The sequence below is a fragment of the Vulpes lagopus genome, chromosome 23 (genome assembly GCF_018345385.1).
Source record: "Vulpes lagopus strain Blue_001 chromosome 23, ASM1834538v1, whole genome shotgun sequence".
NCBI lineage: Eukaryota > Metazoa > Chordata > Mammalia > Carnivora > Canidae > Vulpes > Vulpes lagopus.
This window is the reverse complement of record NC_054846.1, coordinates 43,382,469-43,401,809: the sequence shown is the minus strand read 5'-3', so window position 1 is coordinate 43,401,809 and position 19,341 is coordinate 43,382,469. Positions and strand designations below refer to the sequence as shown.

At 37.0% G+C, this 19,341-nt stretch overlaps 1 protein-coding gene across 8 annotated transcripts in view; it reads left to right on the top strand.

Moving 5' to 3' along the window:
* NAV3 (neuron navigator 3) overlaps positions 1-19,341 on the top strand; it is an 830,862-nt gene that overhangs the window by 785,244 nt on the left and 26,277 nt on the right. For 7 of the 8 annotated variants that reach the window (XM_041738590.1, XM_041738593.1, XM_041738591.1 and 4 more), the window contains 8 exons: positions 5,646-5,767; positions 6,757-6,777; positions 7,463-7,635; positions 9,273-9,426; positions 10,826-11,000; positions 15,889-15,980; positions 18,735-18,830; positions 19,105-19,273. In XM_041738590.1, the coding sequence (XP_041594524.1) occupies positions 5,646-5,767; positions 6,757-6,777; positions 7,463-7,635; positions 9,273-9,426; positions 10,826-11,000; positions 15,889-15,980; positions 18,735-18,830; positions 19,105-19,273 (1,002 nt within the window). The remainder of the gene's footprint in view (positions 1-5,645; positions 5,768-6,756; positions 6,778-7,462; positions 7,636-9,272; positions 9,427-10,825; positions 11,001-15,888; positions 15,981-18,734; positions 18,831-19,104; positions 19,274-19,341) is intronic. The other variant, XM_041738588.1, reaches the window with a different exon arrangement.

Sequence of the window (19,341 nt, the reverse complement as noted above, 5' to 3'; positions counted from 1 at the left end):
CCATTTGGTTATCTTTGGATGTCTGTGTATCACACCCAATTCGACATCTTCAAATTTGAACTTGTCATCTTCCCTCTTAGACCTGCTATGCCTTCAGTGTTCTTGCCTCAGTAAATGATACCATCAGCCTTCCATATAGCCATAAATCTAGAGGTCATTCATAGATCGTCCTCTACTCATTCGTTAAATCATCAAGTTCTGTTGATTCCACCCATTAAATATCTCTTGGGTCTGTCCTGTTTCTCTGACCCTGCTATCACCGTCTCTCATGGCTCCCCTGAACTATGACCACAAATTCCTACATCCTTCCTGCCTTTCATCTTCTATCATTTTATATCGTTTTTCACACTGAAACCAAAGCAATTATCAACAGCATATATCTACAGGTATCTCATTGCTTTTAGGATGAAATATAAACTTCTTAACATGACTTAATCTCTCTTCACCAACTTTGTTCATTCAGCAGGTATTTATTGATTGCCTATTATTAGCTAGACACTGCTCTAGGCCTTGTGCTTTGCGCCTTTTTTGTTGTTGTTGTTGTTATATTGTATATTTTAGGTATCCTGAACTTCCAATTCTCTAAAAGTTCTTTGTATGTTCTGTTTATTTCTACTTACAATTTTCTGCCTTGTTTGTTCAGTGTAAAAACTTCCTGAGACCTTAAAAGAGTTGCCCTAAGTATGCCTCCTTGACCCTTACACTGGAAAAAGTTCCTTTGTGATATTTTTTTGGAAATAACTGTACTTCGATCAAAGTTCGTATCATACTTCAATGCCTTAATTTATTTAAGGTCTACCTCTTTCTGATCAATGGTGGAGTGATTTGTTTTTTCAGTCTAAGTGGCTGTGATGGTGCCTTAAACATAAAAGGGGCTTATTTGAATTTTAATTTATAATTTTTGGGGGACGCCTGGGTGGCTCAGCAGTTGAGCATTTGCTTTTGGCTCAGGTCGTGATCCCGGGGTCTGGGGATCAAGTCCCACATGGGCCTCCCTGCATGGAGCCTGCTTCACCCTCTGCCTCTGTCTCTGCCTCTCTCTCGCTCTGTCATGAATAAATAAATAAAATCTTCTTTAAAAATAAAAAAAATAAAATATAATTTTAAATACTTGAATTTAAAATCTTAGGAAAAAAAATTATACAAAGTGAGATATACTTAAATTGAAGGAAAAACTGGTTCTCTAGGGGCTACTTCTGTTAAGAATTTAGCAACTTTCCATGTGGGAGAGTTGATTTATATGCCACATGGAAAATTACTGCATATTTAAAGCTTATCTTAGAGCTATAACAAAGCAGCTTATGTTCTAAATCTTCATGTCGTAAATAGGTCCAGAAGGGAATTTAAAAGGCTTAATCTTTTCTTTAACACAGTACAAGTCACTGAAGTAAAACTTTCTGGAAGGATTCCTTTTATCTTAGGCAACAGGTAGCCTAATATATCTAGTGGAGTTGAAAAAAGGAATTCCTCTGCTCAGAAATGTGGGAGGAGTGCATAAAATGAGTAAAATGATAACAATTAATATTCAAATTGGTCATTAAAGATTAAAAATATTTTTACAAGATTTAAAACTAACAAAGACAAATAATTATAAGTGTATATGGGATATTTAGATTAGGTTTTTGTAATATTAAAAGAATATGAAATTCAGTGAACACAAACTGTTTCTTACTATATTAACCATTGACATCCCATGGAGAAAATAAAGATAATCGTGTTCCTTTTCATGAGTTATTAAAGTGATTATATGAGCTATAAGCTTATAATCTGAAATCATAATGAGATTCGGTTTCTGAGACTTTTACATATTTATGTTAGGTAAATCTGTAACATATAATCTTACAATATATTTTTGGAGTGAGGCAACACTTCTTTAGACAGATCAAACTATGACAAAAAATCACAAAATTAATTAATGTAACTTTATTTTCTATTTGTGCATCACATTTACTACAAAGCCTGATAAATAATAGCAATCTATAATATAATGAATTTATTTACTCATGCACAAATGTTATTTGAATACCTGATGTATACTAGCCACTCTACTAGATCTTGAATATCAAAGATTTAAAAAAAAGTCCTCTACTCAAGGGCTCGCAGCCCACTGCCACAGAGATATAAATATCTCTGTATAACTTTATAGAGATACATGTATACAACTATATATGAAAAGTAAAGTAATGGAAAATTTTACTCTTACTTTTCAAAATGTACTACTGTTTTTTAACTCACTACCTTTGTGTATAAACATAGAATAGTTTTTCCTTGAGATGTACCAAACCGTTCAACAAAACACATAGTAAATTTCTATCAATGATGAATACATTTTTAGGAATGTTAAGCAAACTTAGTTACATTGAATGAATAATGCGAATAATATTACGCATAAGTGCTTATTGATTACCACATGTCATACAAGGTTGTGGGTATACAATGGTAAACCAAACAGATATAATCTTTGTTTCCATTAAACTTTTAGTCTTGTGGGAGAGCAGAAAATAAACAATTGTTGTGATCATTGCTGAATATGTATGCCAAAATAGTTATAAGTTCTAAAATGGACAAGAATAGGTGCCATAGAAAGCAAGGGTACCAGGGAACCTACTAGAGGTTAAGAGTCAGGAAAGGCCTTTCCCAGATAGCAACATTTAAGGGGAGATCAAGGAATAGTTATCAACTCATATGGTAAATATTGAGAGAGGAATATTCCAGAAGAATCTTGAGATAGAAAATAGACTAATCCCTTATGAAACCGATACAATGAGGAAACGTAAAACAAGTAGAATGAGGTTAGAGAGATAAATACTGACCAGATTACTGAGGGACTTTTAGGCCCTGTTTAAGAGTTGAAATGTTTTCCTTCTTATTAAAATGGGAATCTATTGAAAAGTCTTAAGGGAGTGATGATGTTTTCCTTTTAAAAAGAATCCCCTAGCTACTATCTATTGGATGGTTTGAAAGTGAGTAAATTGGACCGCTATTCTTGCTGTAGAGCAGGTAAGTGATAGTGATAGCTTGAACGGGGGGGCCGTAGTGGTATGAAGGGTAGGAAGAGGAAATGCAAACACCTACTGATGAACAAACACCTAACTGAAATACAGACTTTTAGAGAAAGCTTCTCCATTCACTCATATTGTTATCCATTTGGTCAATCATTCTTTACTAAGCTCTGTGATGCCACATGTACTGAATCAAATACAAGCACTAGAAAGGAATAGAAAAGAGTAAAATGCATTCCTTTCATTCCATGATATTATTGAAACCATTCCTTTGCTAATCTTTGTTGGTAAATCCCATCATAACTGAAGGTACATAATACCTCCAAGGACAACTTTTGACTTTCAATTATAAGAATTACCCATCCTCTTAAATTTTGAGAGTTAATCAAAGTCAAATACAATTTATTAATTCTGGATGTATAAAAACTCTGGAGTACTTTAACACTTAGTATAATTGCTTTATCTGTCAAAGTCCACTACTAGGAAAATAAATATATCTTGATCACAAAAGCTTATAGCCAACTGCAGCAGAAATTTAAAACACAAATAAATACCAACATATTCTTCTTTTCTTTAGTCATATAACTTCCATATTCATAGATTAAAGGATACTATGCTCCTTTACTGTGTAATCGAAATAGCACACATAAATAAATGCCTTTGTTCAAGTTTTTATGTTGGTAATATTTTAGGCATACAACTACAGTAAATATTCTCATCATTACTTTTTAAAGTTCTTTTAAGAGGCCAAAATCTACAAATTCTGAAAAGTAGTTTTTTTCCCTCCTCTAAAATTTGTCAGCATACTATTATCTTAATGGAAAAATTAAGGTACTTACTGATATGTACCTATATGACTATAAAGATAGAGATACATACACATATATACCCACACATGTACTCATTTATTATATGTTTTGAAAGTAATGGTTATAGTTTCCTTGTCATGGGGTGTTATAATGTTAAATAAATCAGTCAACTGGAAGGCTTTGATTTTATACTATTGTTTCTATGGAAACTTTTTGAAAGCTATGCGGTAATTTCTGACATCTTAGAAGTTCCACTGAGATTTTTTTGCTTAGCAAAATTTCATTGATGCCAATTATATATAGTAATAAATTTGGCCTTAAGGCAGATTTGACCTTAAAAATCTGGGACACCTGGGTGGCTCAGTGGTTGAGCATCTGTAGGATCAAGCCCCACATAAGGCTCCCCATGGGGAGCCTGCTTCTCCCTCTGCCTATTGTCTCTACCTCTTTCTCATGAATAAATGAATAAAATCTTAAACCAAAACAATTTTATAATTTCTTAGTCTCCACTAACACTGAATATCAGTTCACCGTAAGTAGATAAAATTTTAATTTCAACAACTATAAATAAATCTTATAAGCTGATTGTATAGAGTAAATGGATATCTTCAAAACGTGATTAAATATCGAATGTTATTTTTCTTCAAGTTATCTTGTGTGACTAGAGAAGCAGTACATGCTTTTTAGAAGCATGGCAAGCCCATATCACGTGGCAATTAGCACAATAGACGTTAGAATCTGCCTAGGTCTCAGATTGGCTCTGTGTTACAGCTATGTAGATAAAATTACTGATAAAATTACTCTGTAACCAAACTTATGTCAACCCTTGGCTTTAAGAATGAAATTAGATAAGGGGTGCCCAGGTGGCTCAGTGGAAGTACCTGCCTTCCCCTCAGGTCATGATGTCAGGGTCCTGGGATCAAACCCTACTCATCTACTCATCAGGCTCCCTGCTCAGCAGGGAGTCCACTACTCCCTCTCCCTCAGCCCCTCCCCTCCCACTCATGCTCCCTCTTTCTCTCTCTCAAATAAATAATATCTTTAAAAGGGAACAAAAAGGAATGAAATTAGATAATCCCAGGGCAGAGTAAACACATAGTAAAAGCTAGCTTTACTATTATGTGGTGTTATTATTATTATTGTCATTACTGTTCCAAGTCATGGGCAGGATTATGATAGAAGAATTGCACTGCCTTAAATATGTTTTCTGTTTAGTTTACACACGCAGTAAACACAGTTTCTCTCTTGAGCACCTTCCCCTCACTGGCTCTTTGACCTTGGCCAAGTTACTTTTTTGCACTTTAATTTCATCATCTGTGAACTGAATGGCTTAAGTGACTTCCAAGGTTTGTTTTGGCTCTATCATGGTATGATTCTATGAAATGGAAAATTAATATATTTGGCTCTGGCAGCTTTATTCAAAGCACTAATATTAAAAAGACACAATTAGTTCTCATGCTTTTATGAGTTTCCATTTACTCCCTGGAAGTAATCATTTGGAATAAATCACTTTGGAAGATCTGTTTGATCCAGGTATTCAACAGAAATCACTAGCATAGGATTTCATTTTTGGATAAAACTCAGAACTCATTAAACCACCAGTGCTACAGACCTATATGAGATACCCTGTGAATCTTAATGCCGATAACCCAGTTAATTAAAGCAAATGAGGCTGTACTTTATTAAACTTATAAAACCAAAACTGCACTGAAATCATCGGTACAAAGCCATGTTGACTTTTATTAGCAGACTTCCTCTCAGAAAGCCTAGAAGTCATATGTGTTCACAAGGAAGGTCTTTAGGAGCTAATGTGATGCTCTCTATCTGTTGCTAGATCTCCGCATCAGAAGGCAGCATTCTTCTGAGAGTGTTTCTAGTATCAACAGCGCCACAAGCCATTCCAGCATTGGTAGTGGTAATGATGCTGACTCCAAGAAAAAGAAAAAGAAAAACTGGGTAAGCCATGGTCATTCATCTCATGCTGAAGCTTATTCTTGCACCATGAGTCAGGTGGTTTCCCCCCCCCCTTGAGCTTTAGAAATCCGTATCAGTTTACAAAGAGTCTCATTCAAGTGACTGGCCCCTGGAACGCTGTCCTCATCACCAAAATTAGGGCGGCATGGTGCTGAGGAGCGTATATTTTCACCAGGACTAGGTTTGGGTTTGAATCCCAGCTCTGCCACTTACTAGTTGGACCTGAGGTAGGCTGCTTCACCTTTTGAAGGGGCCCACCTTTACTCGTCTACAAAAATAGGATAATTAATACGAACTTTATAAAGTTGTTGTAGGAGAAATAAGATGACATCTGTTCATAAGCCCTGAGAGAGCAGGGGTTTACTATGGAGATAAGGAAAGAAAAGATGGGGGTGGCGGTGGGGGTGGGGTGGTGACGGTGGCAGTACTGATGGGTATGGAGGAAGAGAAGAAATGAATCGTGAAAAAAAGGAAAGAAGAAACCTTGAAAGTCTCCCCCACTCTCACTTCAACGGGGCATAGTGTGAATAAAGCTTCACCTCATAAGAGATCAACTACATTATTAGTGTCTGCTTTCTGGTTTTTTTACAAGGGGATATTGCAGAGCTACAGAAATGCACTTTAACAGAGCAGTGCTTTACATTTACTAGGATATAATTTATGATAACACAAAGCAGTTGCTAAAAAACTGAGGGGAAGATGCTATCACAGCAAAATGTTCAGAAACCATAATCATGCAGTAACGGATTTCTTTTAATACCATGGAACGAAGGTAGATATTTAAATAAGGACAGCTGTTGATGAAATCCAAAACCTAACTATCAGAGGATTTTACTGGAGTGCCTACTATAAAGAATGAAAGAAATATCTTTTTTGTCTTAAAAAAATGTTTATACAGGTAATATTTTACAATACTGATCAGCCTTCATTCCCTTGATTTGTAATTCCACACTCTTTCATGTTTCTGCAAGGTGAACTCTAGAGGAAGTGAGGTGAATATGAACTGTGGGCAGTTTGGCATGCATCTATAAAAAATACCCTACCTTGGCATGAATGCTATTCATTTTGGCAGTAGGCTTTTTATACCTTTTAAAAACAGATTACCTTGTATGTCTTTTCTTTGTGTCTTTTCATTTTAATCTCAAATTTTAAAGAGAAGAGGTAAAAACCACTTTCTGAATAGAGCTGTAGGGGAGACCGATTCTGGTTTTGAATGGTACGGGAACTGAAAATTTGAATAGAAAATCACAATTAATGAAGTGTTAGGTGAATTTGATTTCATTTTGCTTTTTAAGTTTATACTGTCAGCGGGACATGACTTGACTGTAGCGCTAAAGTGGCCATTTAAAACAAATTGCCTTGAAGAGAGAAGCATTGGGAGTGGAGATCCCTTCAAGGTACTTAGTTTTAAATGAGTGCTCTGACAGCCGTGCCCTTGACCCTGCACTATTTAAAAGCCTTCCGTGTTTGCGCTGCGCTGGATTAATATAGGAATAAAACAAAACCCCAAACGCGGTATCATTTTTTTCTTAGAGATACCGCGCTGCAGCTGTTAATACTCTGCTTGTACATACTGACCCCAGGCAGTGGCTAGGATGGCACCTGCAAACTAACGCCCCAAAGCAAAATTCTCCAAGTGCAAAAAGACAAGACAGGTAATTTCTGTCCTCTTTTCAGCTGAGAAGCTCATTCAAGCAAGCCTTTGGGAAGAAAAAGTCCACCAAGCCTCCTTCCTCACATTCGGACATTGAAGAGCTTACTGACTCCTCCCTGCCAGCGTCCCCTAAAGTGCCCCATGGTGCGGGTGACTGCGGCTCTGCATCCATGAAGCCCTCACAGTCGGCCTCAGCGTAAGTCCCTCGGTCTGCAGGATGCTCAAGTCTTCTTATAAAACAACTTGGGGCCGGGCCCATGTTTGTGTTGTAAATGCAGCCGGGTTGTACTCTCACGGTGGCAACAGCACCTGTGCCCGTCGCTTTCAGATCTCCCTAGAACTGTGGACAGCTTTGGTTTCTCCTTCACTTTTCCCATATTAGAATCTGAGTGCTTTTGTGATCTCATTCTCCCACTTTTCTGAGTCTAGTTTTCTTTTCACTTGCACTTGTCCATGTATCTGTCTCACTGTGCGTTCAATGCAGGTCACCCTTTGTCTGGCCACCAAAGAAACGGCAAAATGGCCCTGTGATCTACAAGCATAGATCCCGGTAAAACGGCGTGTGATGCATGAAACTTGCCAAGATCCAGGTCCTAACCTAAGCAGTGTTTGCTTTTGCTCTTTCTAAAATCACTCGCATGCATTTCAGTGATAAAAACCACCTCTGTCTTTCTGGTTTTGGGGTCCAGCTTGTTTTCCTAAAACCTAGCTGCAATCCATTTGTCTTTAATTCCCTTAGTCTGGCATAGCATTTTTATAGGAGCTCACCATTCGATGTGACAAGAATGAACGAGACCTTTAGAATGCAGAACATGCACTGTGCCGCGGTGGTCCTCTGCTTTATATATTATTTAAATCAAATATCCTTGTATGCCCACGACGGCGACTAGCGTAGGACTCGTGTAGGACAGAACCACTGATGGGACCATTTAAGATGCTTGTGTGTCCCAGATAATTTCATCACATATATAGGGAGGAGGAATGTAGCACTATCATTTTGTAACCAACGCCGTAGTCATCACATTTCAAATGGGAAAGCTATTAGTTAATATAAAACAGGTTCTTGCACCATGTTTCCTGCAAAACTGCCCACAATATGACAATAACCACAAAATAATAAGGAAGTAACGTATATGACCTTCAATGAGCCCTCGACGAGCCTGCTTCCATGGGTTGAAACCTGTCATTTAGCTTCATTAGCTTTTTGATCTCCTAAATCAGCTGAGCCTACCAGGAGAATTATATAACACTCATCCATTATTTAAATGTCCAAAACTAATCTCTCTGATTTATTTTCTACAATATTTATATTGGATTTTTCATGGTAACTTGAAGACATTGTCGTGGCAAATAATGTCATTCTTTGCACAGTTTTCCAAAAAAAAAAAAAGAGAGAGCGAGAGATCAAAGTTTTAAGAACATCATAACTACTTTAAAAAAAGAATATTTCTTAAGTTGCAAATAGAGATGTAAGTCTCTTGAAAAATGGTAGAATGAGAGAGTGTTATGTTATGCAGCCCCCCGAATATCAACAACAAGGATATTTTGAAGAGTACTTGGTATTCAGTAATCATTGTTTTTAAACTTCAGAAAAATAGGAAGAAAGGATTAAAGAAAAAAGCAACTGCTTTTAGTTTTGAACCTGTGAATGTGTTATCGTTTGTAAAACTCTTTCTCCTTCTCTTTAGGTTTTGCCAGCAGCAAAGAACCTCTGTAGCTAGCTGCTGGATAATGTTGCAGTTCAGCCTTAAAAGAATCATTGCTTTTCCTGATCCTCTGGCTCCCCCCACCCCCACCCCCCACGACTGATTTTGTGTTTGTTTCCTTCTTCAGGATCTGTGAATGCACAGAGGCTGAGGCCGAGATCATTCTGCAGCTGAAGAGTGAGCTCAGAGAAAAGGAATTAAAATTAACAGATATTCGACTGGAGGCCCTCAGCTCTGCTCATCATCTTGACCAGATCCGGGAAGCCATGAACCGGATGCAGGTCAGTGGCGAAACACCTTCCAGGGGCCAACGGGAGACATTAAAAATGCTATCTCTTTTCACTCTTGGTTATTCTAAAAACAAATCTCCCTTTTGTGCCCACTGTGGAAACACACAGTTTATTCAATCTTTGCACCTCATTTCTTCATACCAACTGGAGTGTTTTGTCAAACCCAGACAGAGACTGGCCAGTTGCACTCAAGGGCCGTTCAAGACCCTTGTCCTAGTGACTGGATTCACTTGAGAGCGGAGTTTGTCGAGCAACTACTACAAGCCTCCCATCTTCACTTTTCCATGATGTACCTTGGTGTTGGCTGTTCTCCGCTCTTTTGAAATCTGACTTTCAGTTGCCCTTACCTGTTTTCTACCGGGAAGGGTGGGGGGGGAGGGGGGAAGCAATGAGGAAACTACAGGAATTTAACACAAGCTTTCTAAATATGGAAGTAAAAGTGATGTAGAATGCCATCTGTACAAGTAAGGCTTTTGTATTTCGGGGAAGCATCTGAAGGCTAATTTCAGAACCAGTCTGTGCTCAGCCTAAGTTTTCATTTTATTATTGTAAACTGGTAATTGCCTGCTACCACAGATGACAGAAAAAAGGAAAGCTCACCGCTGAGCAGATTTCTCTGCCCCTGTGTATGTTCATCCAAAGGTTTTGGTTGCGTTTATGAGCCTAATGCCCCAGTTTGAAGGAACAGAAACTTTTTCAGATGTTAGTTGGGATTTTGAAGTAATTTTAAATCACCTGACTCCTATTGTTTCTGTTTTACTCTGGTTTTCAACTCTCTGTGAGTTCCAAATATTACAGATGGCGTTATTTACCTGTGAGATGTTAACAGTACATTTAAAACAAGAAATATGGGCAGCCCAGGTGGCTCAGCGGTTTAGCCCCTGCCTTCGGCCGAGGGCCTGATCCTGGAGACCCGGGATTGAGTCCCATGTCGGGCTCCCTACATGGAACCTGCTTCTCCTTCTGCCTGTGTCTCTGCTTCTCTCTCTCTCTCTCTCTGTCTCTCGTGAATAAATAAATAAAATCTTTAAAAAAATAAAACAAGAAATTTTTATAAACTCTCTAAACATTATTATTCTTGATTCAAATGGGATCAAGTCCTGGAAGACTCCTCAAATATATGGTATATTTTAAAAATACCTTTAAAAAATTCTAATGGTTAGTGCCTCTATATTTGCAGATACATAAATATATGAATGTTAGAAAGAGAATAGGTTGGTTTTCCTTCTGTAGAGAAAGTCCTGTTTTCATAATCTATATTTGTTTATTAAACATACCACCACATGCTTAATTAAATAAACCAAATAATCAGCTGTGATAAAAGAGTTGGTGCCATTTTCTCACTCAGACTAGCTGGATTTTTTTTTCATGTTTTCCATCCTCACAACAGAATGAAATTGAAATGCTGAAGGCAGAAAATGACCGGTTGAAAGCAGAGACTGGTAACACAGCTAAGCCTGCTCGCCCACCATCAGAGTCCTCAAGTAGCACATCCTCCTCATCTTCACGGCAGTCGTTAGGACTTTCTCTAAACAATCTGAACATCACAGAGTCTGTTACCTCAGGTAATTCTGTGCACACACCTGCCTGTGACTTAGTGGGAGGGGAAGGGGCTGGGATTTGCAGAAGCCCCCCCCCCCCGTTCTCACCTTACCCTCGTAAAAACGTTAGCACTCTTAATTCTCAGAAATAGCCCCATTCTTCTTTTTTTTTTTTTTTAATTATTCTACTTTGTTACAATGTCTAAAGAGCATTCTCCGTGAAAGAGTGAAAGACTTAGGAGAATGTGGTTTTCGTGTCATGTGAAAAAATGACGTGCTTGAGAAGTTTCTTCCTGAATGATGACAAACACAATAAAAAAAAAAATAATATTCTCAGGGGTGATCATCAGTATTTATAATACTAGTAATTGCATGCAATTTTAGAGTGTTTTCAGTGTACAAAGCCCATTTACGAGTGTATCAGGATCTATCGGTGAATTTGACCAGATGATCTTGCATTATGTTGCCTAGAGAGAACATAAAGCCACTGCATCACCCAGGGCACAGTTCTATTAAGTGTTCAACAAACAAATGAAAAGAACTCCCTGGATTCTGTCACTGTGTTCAGTGGTATTAATGATGGTTTTATTTCACTGCAAATAGAATCATCTGGCGTAATGTTATCTTAGTATGTGACAAACTATTGAGTTATCAAGTGTAAATGCTCCTGTGGCAGTGAATGATTTTATGTGGGTAAGATTTAGTTTAGGAGAGATTTACGCGAAGATCTGTAGTAATTGCAGAGCACAGCCACCAGATGACGCTTGGAAACCAATGATATACATGTTCCTGGGACACTTTTGATGCCATTATACAACTATATAGCTCTTTCCGGCTTGTCTTAAATTACACGAAAATATAGAAGAGGAAGTGACACAGAGACACAGCATGCTGAATTTGATGACATTTTTAATCACATCTCTTCTAAAAAGTGAGAATATTGACAATTCTACTGTTATATCTGCCCTTCATAGTGTAAAATGAATGGCTCAAATGTATAACTTGCTTTCTTCTTAGAAAAGACAAGTGGGAACTAAAAGACAAGTAGGAACTCTCTGAAATTCAGAAACACACTGTATATGACATTTGGCAGGTACTTGGGAAAGGGAATGATTTCTGAGAATAAGTATCAAGCAAAACAAACATTAGTAGCCAGGAAGAAACAGAGAGATGTCACAATTAAACAAAATGATAAATCATTTGGTAAAATAGAACATTGAGGCTGTGATAGTAACTTGGATGTGTAAACTGTCTGTAATGTGTTATCATGCAAATTCTTCAAAAGATGCTCAAAAAGAAAAAACGAAGACTTCAAATGTATAGATTCCGGGAGCCCTGAGCAATATGCTATATGTTGGCTTGTTGGTGATGAACCTGATGGAGAAGTGGATGAGGGTCCACAACCAAAGGCCGTCAGTAACTGTCTTGTCCTGGCTTGACTAAGAAGAGACATGGGCGTGTGCCTTACAGGGTGGCTTAATGGCAGGATTTCACTGCTTGTTACGTGATCTTGTTTCATCTCATGGATATGTAATAAGGTTTAAAAGAGGCATAGTTAGTGCTGAAGATAGTTTAGAAATAGAAGCCAAGGGGCAGCCCGGGTGGCTCAGCAGTTTAGCACCGCCTTTGGCCCAGGGCATGATCCTGGAGACCCGGGATGGAGTCCCACGTGGGGCTCCCTGCATGGAGCCTGCTTCTCCCTCTGCCTGTCTCTGCCTCTCTCTCTCTCTCTCCCTCTCTCTCTCATGAATAAATAAAATAAAAATCTTAAAAAAAAAGAATTATATGCTAGAAATAGAAGCCAAATAAAAATGAAACTGAAATTCATGTCCAGGAAAGACTAAAACTCAGAAAGATAAGTATAAGCTAAATAAAAGAAATAGACAATCTCGGTGTTCATCAGACTGAAAATATGGATGTCTGTGATTCAGAATTTGGGGCAGATATTTTGGAGGCGTTTCAAAAAGGTACTTTTTAATTACCCATTTTATTATTTATTTGCAGTTTAATATTACTTTATTTCCTTAATTATTTATCATTAGTGATAATTAGATCTGAACTAACAAAATTAAGTCACATGACTAGGATACTGTTTTCACTGCCTTCCCTCTTGATTAGTGGCTTTAAAATTAAAAATCAGAAGCACCTTTACATTGGAGCTTTTTAGCAAAAAAACTTTCTAGGGCTCATGATTTTTTTTTTTTTTTAAAGAGAGCAGTAGGCAGGAGAGTGAATAATTGACAAATGTTTAGTTCTGTATTTCTATACATCCAGTAAAGGCAGAAGCTTGAAAAACCTTCATTTTTTGTGTGTGTGAGACTTTCACTTGATTATAATCAGAGTGGCAGATCTTTATATTCTTCCTTCAAAGTATTGACAGAGGACCATAACCTATTTTCCATAAAACAAGAAAAAAACAAAACAAAACCAACCAACAGAAAGACCTTACCTCAAATTTGCTACTTTTCCCTTTTTTTCTTGGAGTTATTTCACATCTTATCAATATGTTGGGAAGAAAGGGAGACAGAGAGAGTCATGATGCGCTCCTCCCACTCCTGCAAAGAGAAAAGACTTATAATAAACACATGGAGAAAGGAATAATGGTTAGAACCGCTGACCTTGTTAAACACTGAGGATAAAATGCTGTAAAGGCATGATCTCTGATGGTCTCAGCAACCCTATGACGTGGGTGCTGTTTGAGGCCATTTTACAGATGAGGAAACCAAGACTTAGGAAAGAGACAATAATAATTTGTTCCAGATCATGTGACTAGTTGGGGACAGAACTAATATCTGAACCCAGGTCTGTAGGAATCCAGTGCCTGACCTTTTCCCTACTATATTCATTCAACTGTAAATAACCACGTGTGAGAAGCCAAGGACAGTTGTTCATTCGTTAATGGTGACATTTACTTCACTGCTGTCAGAAGAAATTCTATATTTTAAGCACAGTTTTTAAAAGTAAGCGTAACATGAAATGAATAACATGTTCCAGAACAAATTTGAGCAAAGAAGTAGATCAGAAATCACCTTAAATGCCTTGCGATGGAGGACTGGGCCGCTCTTGATCTGGCCCTTACCCACCTCAACATTATTTCCTGCTACTCTCCTCCCCCCCTCATCTTGATCTCCACACTCCTGCCCCCCAGAGCTTTCGTCTGAGCCTTGAACACATCTAGCTCTTTTATCAAGGCTTTTGCATTTGTTCTTGTTTTCTGGACCTCTTTCCCTAGGTCTTTACTTGCCGGTCTTATCTCTAAAGAGCACCTCCTCAAGGATGCCTTCCAGGATGACCTAGCCATGTAGAGCAGCCTTCCTTTGCTTACTCTGTTTCACTGCTTCACACCCGTTAGCTCTGGCACTTAACACATTCTGAAATTACCCTGTTGAGAATGTACACTCCAAAAGAGCAAGAAACTTGTTTTGCTTCTCACCTTGGTATTCTTTCCCAATGCTCGGCACAGTTCCTGGTATCATTTAGGTTTAATAAATATCTTTGAATATTTATGAACATTTATGACTAATTGAGCAAAGTACTAAAGAGATAATTTGGTCACAGCCTACCAGAAATTTAGATGTAGGCAGCCCACAGTAAGCCACTCTAAACTTCTTAGAAAAAGAGCAAGAGGATAAAATGACACTTAGGAAGAGTTCTAGTTTGACGGAGATAAGCAAAAAGGTGAGAGGTTGTGAGCATATTAATCTGGTAAAATAATTAAATTTCTAGTGAAAGGATTATCTTTGATGATTTAAACATTTCTAGCAAAAATATCCATATTCCGCAAATTCTGTTGCTTTTTTTATTGTTATGGTCTTAGGGCATGGTTTTTTTACTCCTTCCTTTGTGAAATTGCATATTCTTAATTGTTAAGATAATAGAACCATTCCATTTTCAGAAGCTATTTGATTAAATTATCGTGTCTCTGCTAGTACATTCACAGCCCTTATCTCTATAAATTTATAGTCGGAGTAATCGAGGCCCCTTGTCACCAGACACATGTGTTCTTTAGCACATAATGGAGTTTCTTTTGTCCACAGAGCACTGTATTCATATTCAACATGGCCCTATTATACTAACATTATTGTCAAAGGAAAACATATGTGGAATAGTTGACATTAATAATTATCCAAAATGGACGTTAATCTCATAAAGTATATTTTGAAAATTAATCTTTAATTACATTTAAAGACTGGTGCTTTGAAGGTTAGCTAGCTTTGTCAGGCTTCTGTAAGTCTTAGCGGATTGTTAGAAATACTATTTTGGTTTTAAAACTACAAGCATGAAGGGTACTAGAGAGTGATAATTAATGTACTCCTATAGGGAAGTTTAATGCTATGGTTGAAATTCAATAACAGTCCCTAATAATTATAGATATAAGGTAGGCAATAATATAGCTGGATGTGTGCCAAATGGTTGAAAATAATTTCAGTTGACAGCCAATCTCAGTACCTTAGCATTTGTAATTTACATAGGTATTGAGCTTGGATATTTTACATTGGATGGAAAAATCAAATTGCTTTTCAGTTTGTCACAGCTACAATGATAACTGAATATTACTCAGGTATTCCTAAGACCTGGGTATAACAGAGAAAGCAACTCCTTATTTCCTCATCTGAAGGCAATGGCCCACCACGTGGGTGATGATCTCTGGAGGCAGAAATAAATTCTGCGACTGAACCTTCCGCGCAACCACACTAATTCATCTTGAAAGCTGAGACTTTTCAAACCAGTTAGGCTAGAATGGGAAACCAAAAGGCCAAATATTCCCACTGAAAGACATAAAACTATGAGGGAGAAAACAATGACAATAAACAATTCCAAGCTAATGTGACTCTGTTGTGTGCATGGTGTGTGTGTGTGTGTGTGTGTGTGTGTGTGTGTGTGTGTGTGTGTTTCTTTGAAAATTTGGTAGATATCTTGCTGGATGATGCTGGTGATGGACACAAAGATGGCCGCAGTGTAAAAATTATAGTCTCCATAAGCAAGGGCTACGGCCGAGCAAAGGTACGTCTTTAATCTTAAATTCTGTATTACTAAAGAATGAGTGTGACCATGAATCAAATGTATTTTATACTTGAATATTTCTCCTGGTAAATATACTGTCATCAGCGTGTGTCTTGGCATTGGCTTAGTATGTTATAAAAGCATGAAAGTTAGGGACTCAAAAGAAATGACACCATCATATAGGTAGAAATGTGTCTCAATGCATCCCATTCATTCACAGAAGACAATATTGTTTGTCAACCATTCTCATTTCTATAACTTCAAAAAAGGAACATTGCTTTCTTTGACATAAACATCTTGTCTAAATTCGTTTGGTGTCACCTGTAAAATACAGGTGATATTTATGATGTGTAGTAATGTGTTACCAGAGCTGTCAATATAGCTTTTGTACAAAGAGGAGACTATAAGCTATATGAACATTCTAGGCATTGGAAAGATGTATTTACTGAACTTCATATGACAATTCCATTGATGCAACTTGTATATATCATTTTTAAGCAAAGTCTTAGCTGATAAGGAAAACATTTTAGCTTTTCTGGAATCAAATGCTGCTGTCAAATTGTGACTCAAGTCCTTTTTTAAAACTAAAAGTATTATTTAGAGCTGAATTTGTAGTTGAGTGGCCAAGAATACAAATTTGTAAGAATCTGAATTTTTTCCTATATACCAAAAAAACAAAAGCTTCTTTGGAATTTTTTTTTTTTGCTTCTTTGGAATTTTAAAATAATTGAAGTATTGAAGTTTGAAAGGTAAGATAGCACTTGTGAATTTTTACCCCGAGAAAATATTCAAAGAATTCCAACACCACAAACTTTCTGCTTGAGCTGTAGATGTATGCCTGATTTTCCCAAGTGGGTCTTCATGTGAAAGACTGTAATAGTCTCAATGAAGCTTAAACTATGATTTAAAACCAGCTACTTACATTGTATGAGCATTCATTTTGACTGAGTTACAGTGATACTGGGAAACAAGTTCAGTTTTTTACAACGATTCTAAAAAACAATGTCTATGAACAATGAAAGTTGGTTTTTTTCTTTTTAGTCTTCTTGGGCTGCCATAACAAAATACCATATTGGGTGGCTTAAACATAAAAACTTTATTTTATCACCATTGTGAAGCCCAAGATCAAAATGTCGGCTGATTTAGTGAGAAGTCTTTCATTGCATTGCAGATAAACCACCTTTCTGATATGTCTTCACATGTCCTTTCTAAAGTGTGTGTACTTGGGGAGAGAAAGATAAATGTCTCCTTCTCTCCTACTTATAAGGTCACTAATCCCATCATGAGAGCCCCATTCTACTGACCTAATCTGATTTCCTCCTAAAGGTCCCATTTCCAAAAATCATCACACTGAAGGCTATGGCTTTAACATTTGGATTTTGGGGAGACACAAACATTCAGTGCATAACAGCACTAAAAAGAAATCACAAGGGTGTTCTGTGAATTTCTTAACTTTTTCTGAAAAAGGTATTGGCTTCTAACTTGGATTATATCTAAATAATGGTAATAATCATTTACCCTTATAGAGGTAAATGTTACAGATGAAGAAATCGAGGCCCTGAGGTGTCTAAAGTCACATTTTTTAAATTAGGTAGCAGATATTGTGTTTTGCATAGTCGCTGTCTCCTAATATCTGATTCAGTGATTATTCTATCACCCTCTTAAGGATGAATACAGTTGGCAACTAGACTCAGGATTGTAACACATCAACTAGCTAGTTATATCTACTGGCATCATGAGCACTACTTTATGTGACCATTTCCAGTCATCGCAAAAGAGGCTCCACTGTCTATAAATCTTGAATTGTTTATTTGTCCAAAGTATGTAGAAAGTCCTCAAAATCGCATCCTACAAAAAAATAATAATAAATTTGGGACAATTCTTTATACTGAAAAGGGATTCTTTGCTTGATAAAATGAGTCCTGTAGGATTCCTTGACATGTTCTTTTAGTGAATTTTCTGATAAATTCAAAATGGGATCTGTTTTATAAATATGTGAATGCCATGCTACTATGGATAACTCATTTTTTAAAAGACAGATTAGACTTTAAGGGCACCTGGGTGGCATAGTTGGTTAAGTGTCCATCTGGTTTTGGCTCAGGTTGTGATCTCAGGGTCGTGAGATCGAGCCCTATGTCAGGCTCTATGCTCAATGAGAAGTCTGCTTGAGATTCTCTCTCCCCCTGCCTTTCTCCCTCTCTCCCTCTCTCTCCCCCTTTCCTTCTTCCCCTCCCTTCCTCTATCTCTGTTTTTCTAAAATAAAATAAATCTTTAAAAAAAAAGACAGATTCAATTTTAGATACAATCTAAATTAACAAATGAAAAATTGAATTTTAGACTTAAAGATAGGATCACAAAATGAGTAAGATGAAGTTCTAGGGCTCATATGAAATAGTTCTCTTCCATAACTGCCACTATTTCCCTTCTACCAAGCTGCTTCTCTTCAAGAATGTACTCACTGCATCAAAGCAAAAGACTTATTTCCCTACTACCAAACAGGTCATACCATTCTACTTCATCTCATCTCTTTCTTTCTTGTTGAATTTAATATTACTTCATTTATTTGTTTAGTTTGTTTGGGGTATGTTTTATTTTATATACTATACCATACATGTCTGTTATAATAAAACCCATAGGCTTAATAAACATTTGAGTCTTAATCATTAGTACATTAATATATTTTAGTAGAGAATGTAGTAATAAAACAAGATATATAATTGGATTCTATTGTGGGTTTTTTTTTTTATTATTTAGGATCAGAAGTCTCAGGCATATTTGATAGGATCCATTGGTGTTAGTGGAAAAACCAAGTGGGATGTCTTAGATGGTGTAATTAGACGTCTCTTTAAGGTAAGTTACGCAAGGTATCTTGATATTAATTTTCCTTTATGTTTTATTTTATATGTTTCCTTTAGCTTTAATAATGTAGACATATATGCTTTCCCTTGCCTCCATTTCAAGGAGTAAGAAAAGCTTTCTCTATTTGTTGTTGTGTGATATTAATAATTCTTCTATTATCCATTCCAAAAGTCTTCACAGCTAGCTTCATATCCCCATGAGTTTTGTATTTGTTGTAGATAAGTTGAATCTGTTTTGACTTCCTTTTTTGTATGTATCATTTTAGGAATATGTGTTCCGAATTGATACATCCACTAGCCTTGGTCTGAGCTCTGACTGCATTGCTAGCTACTGTATAGGAGATTTAATTAGATCCCATAGCCTAGAAGTGCCTGAACTGCTGCCTTGTGGATACCTTGTTGGAGATAATAACATCATTACTGTGAACCTGAAAGGTAAAAACAAAAATGAAAAGAAAAACACAACCGTATTGTTTTAGCCAACTTCTTTCTTTCTTTCTTTC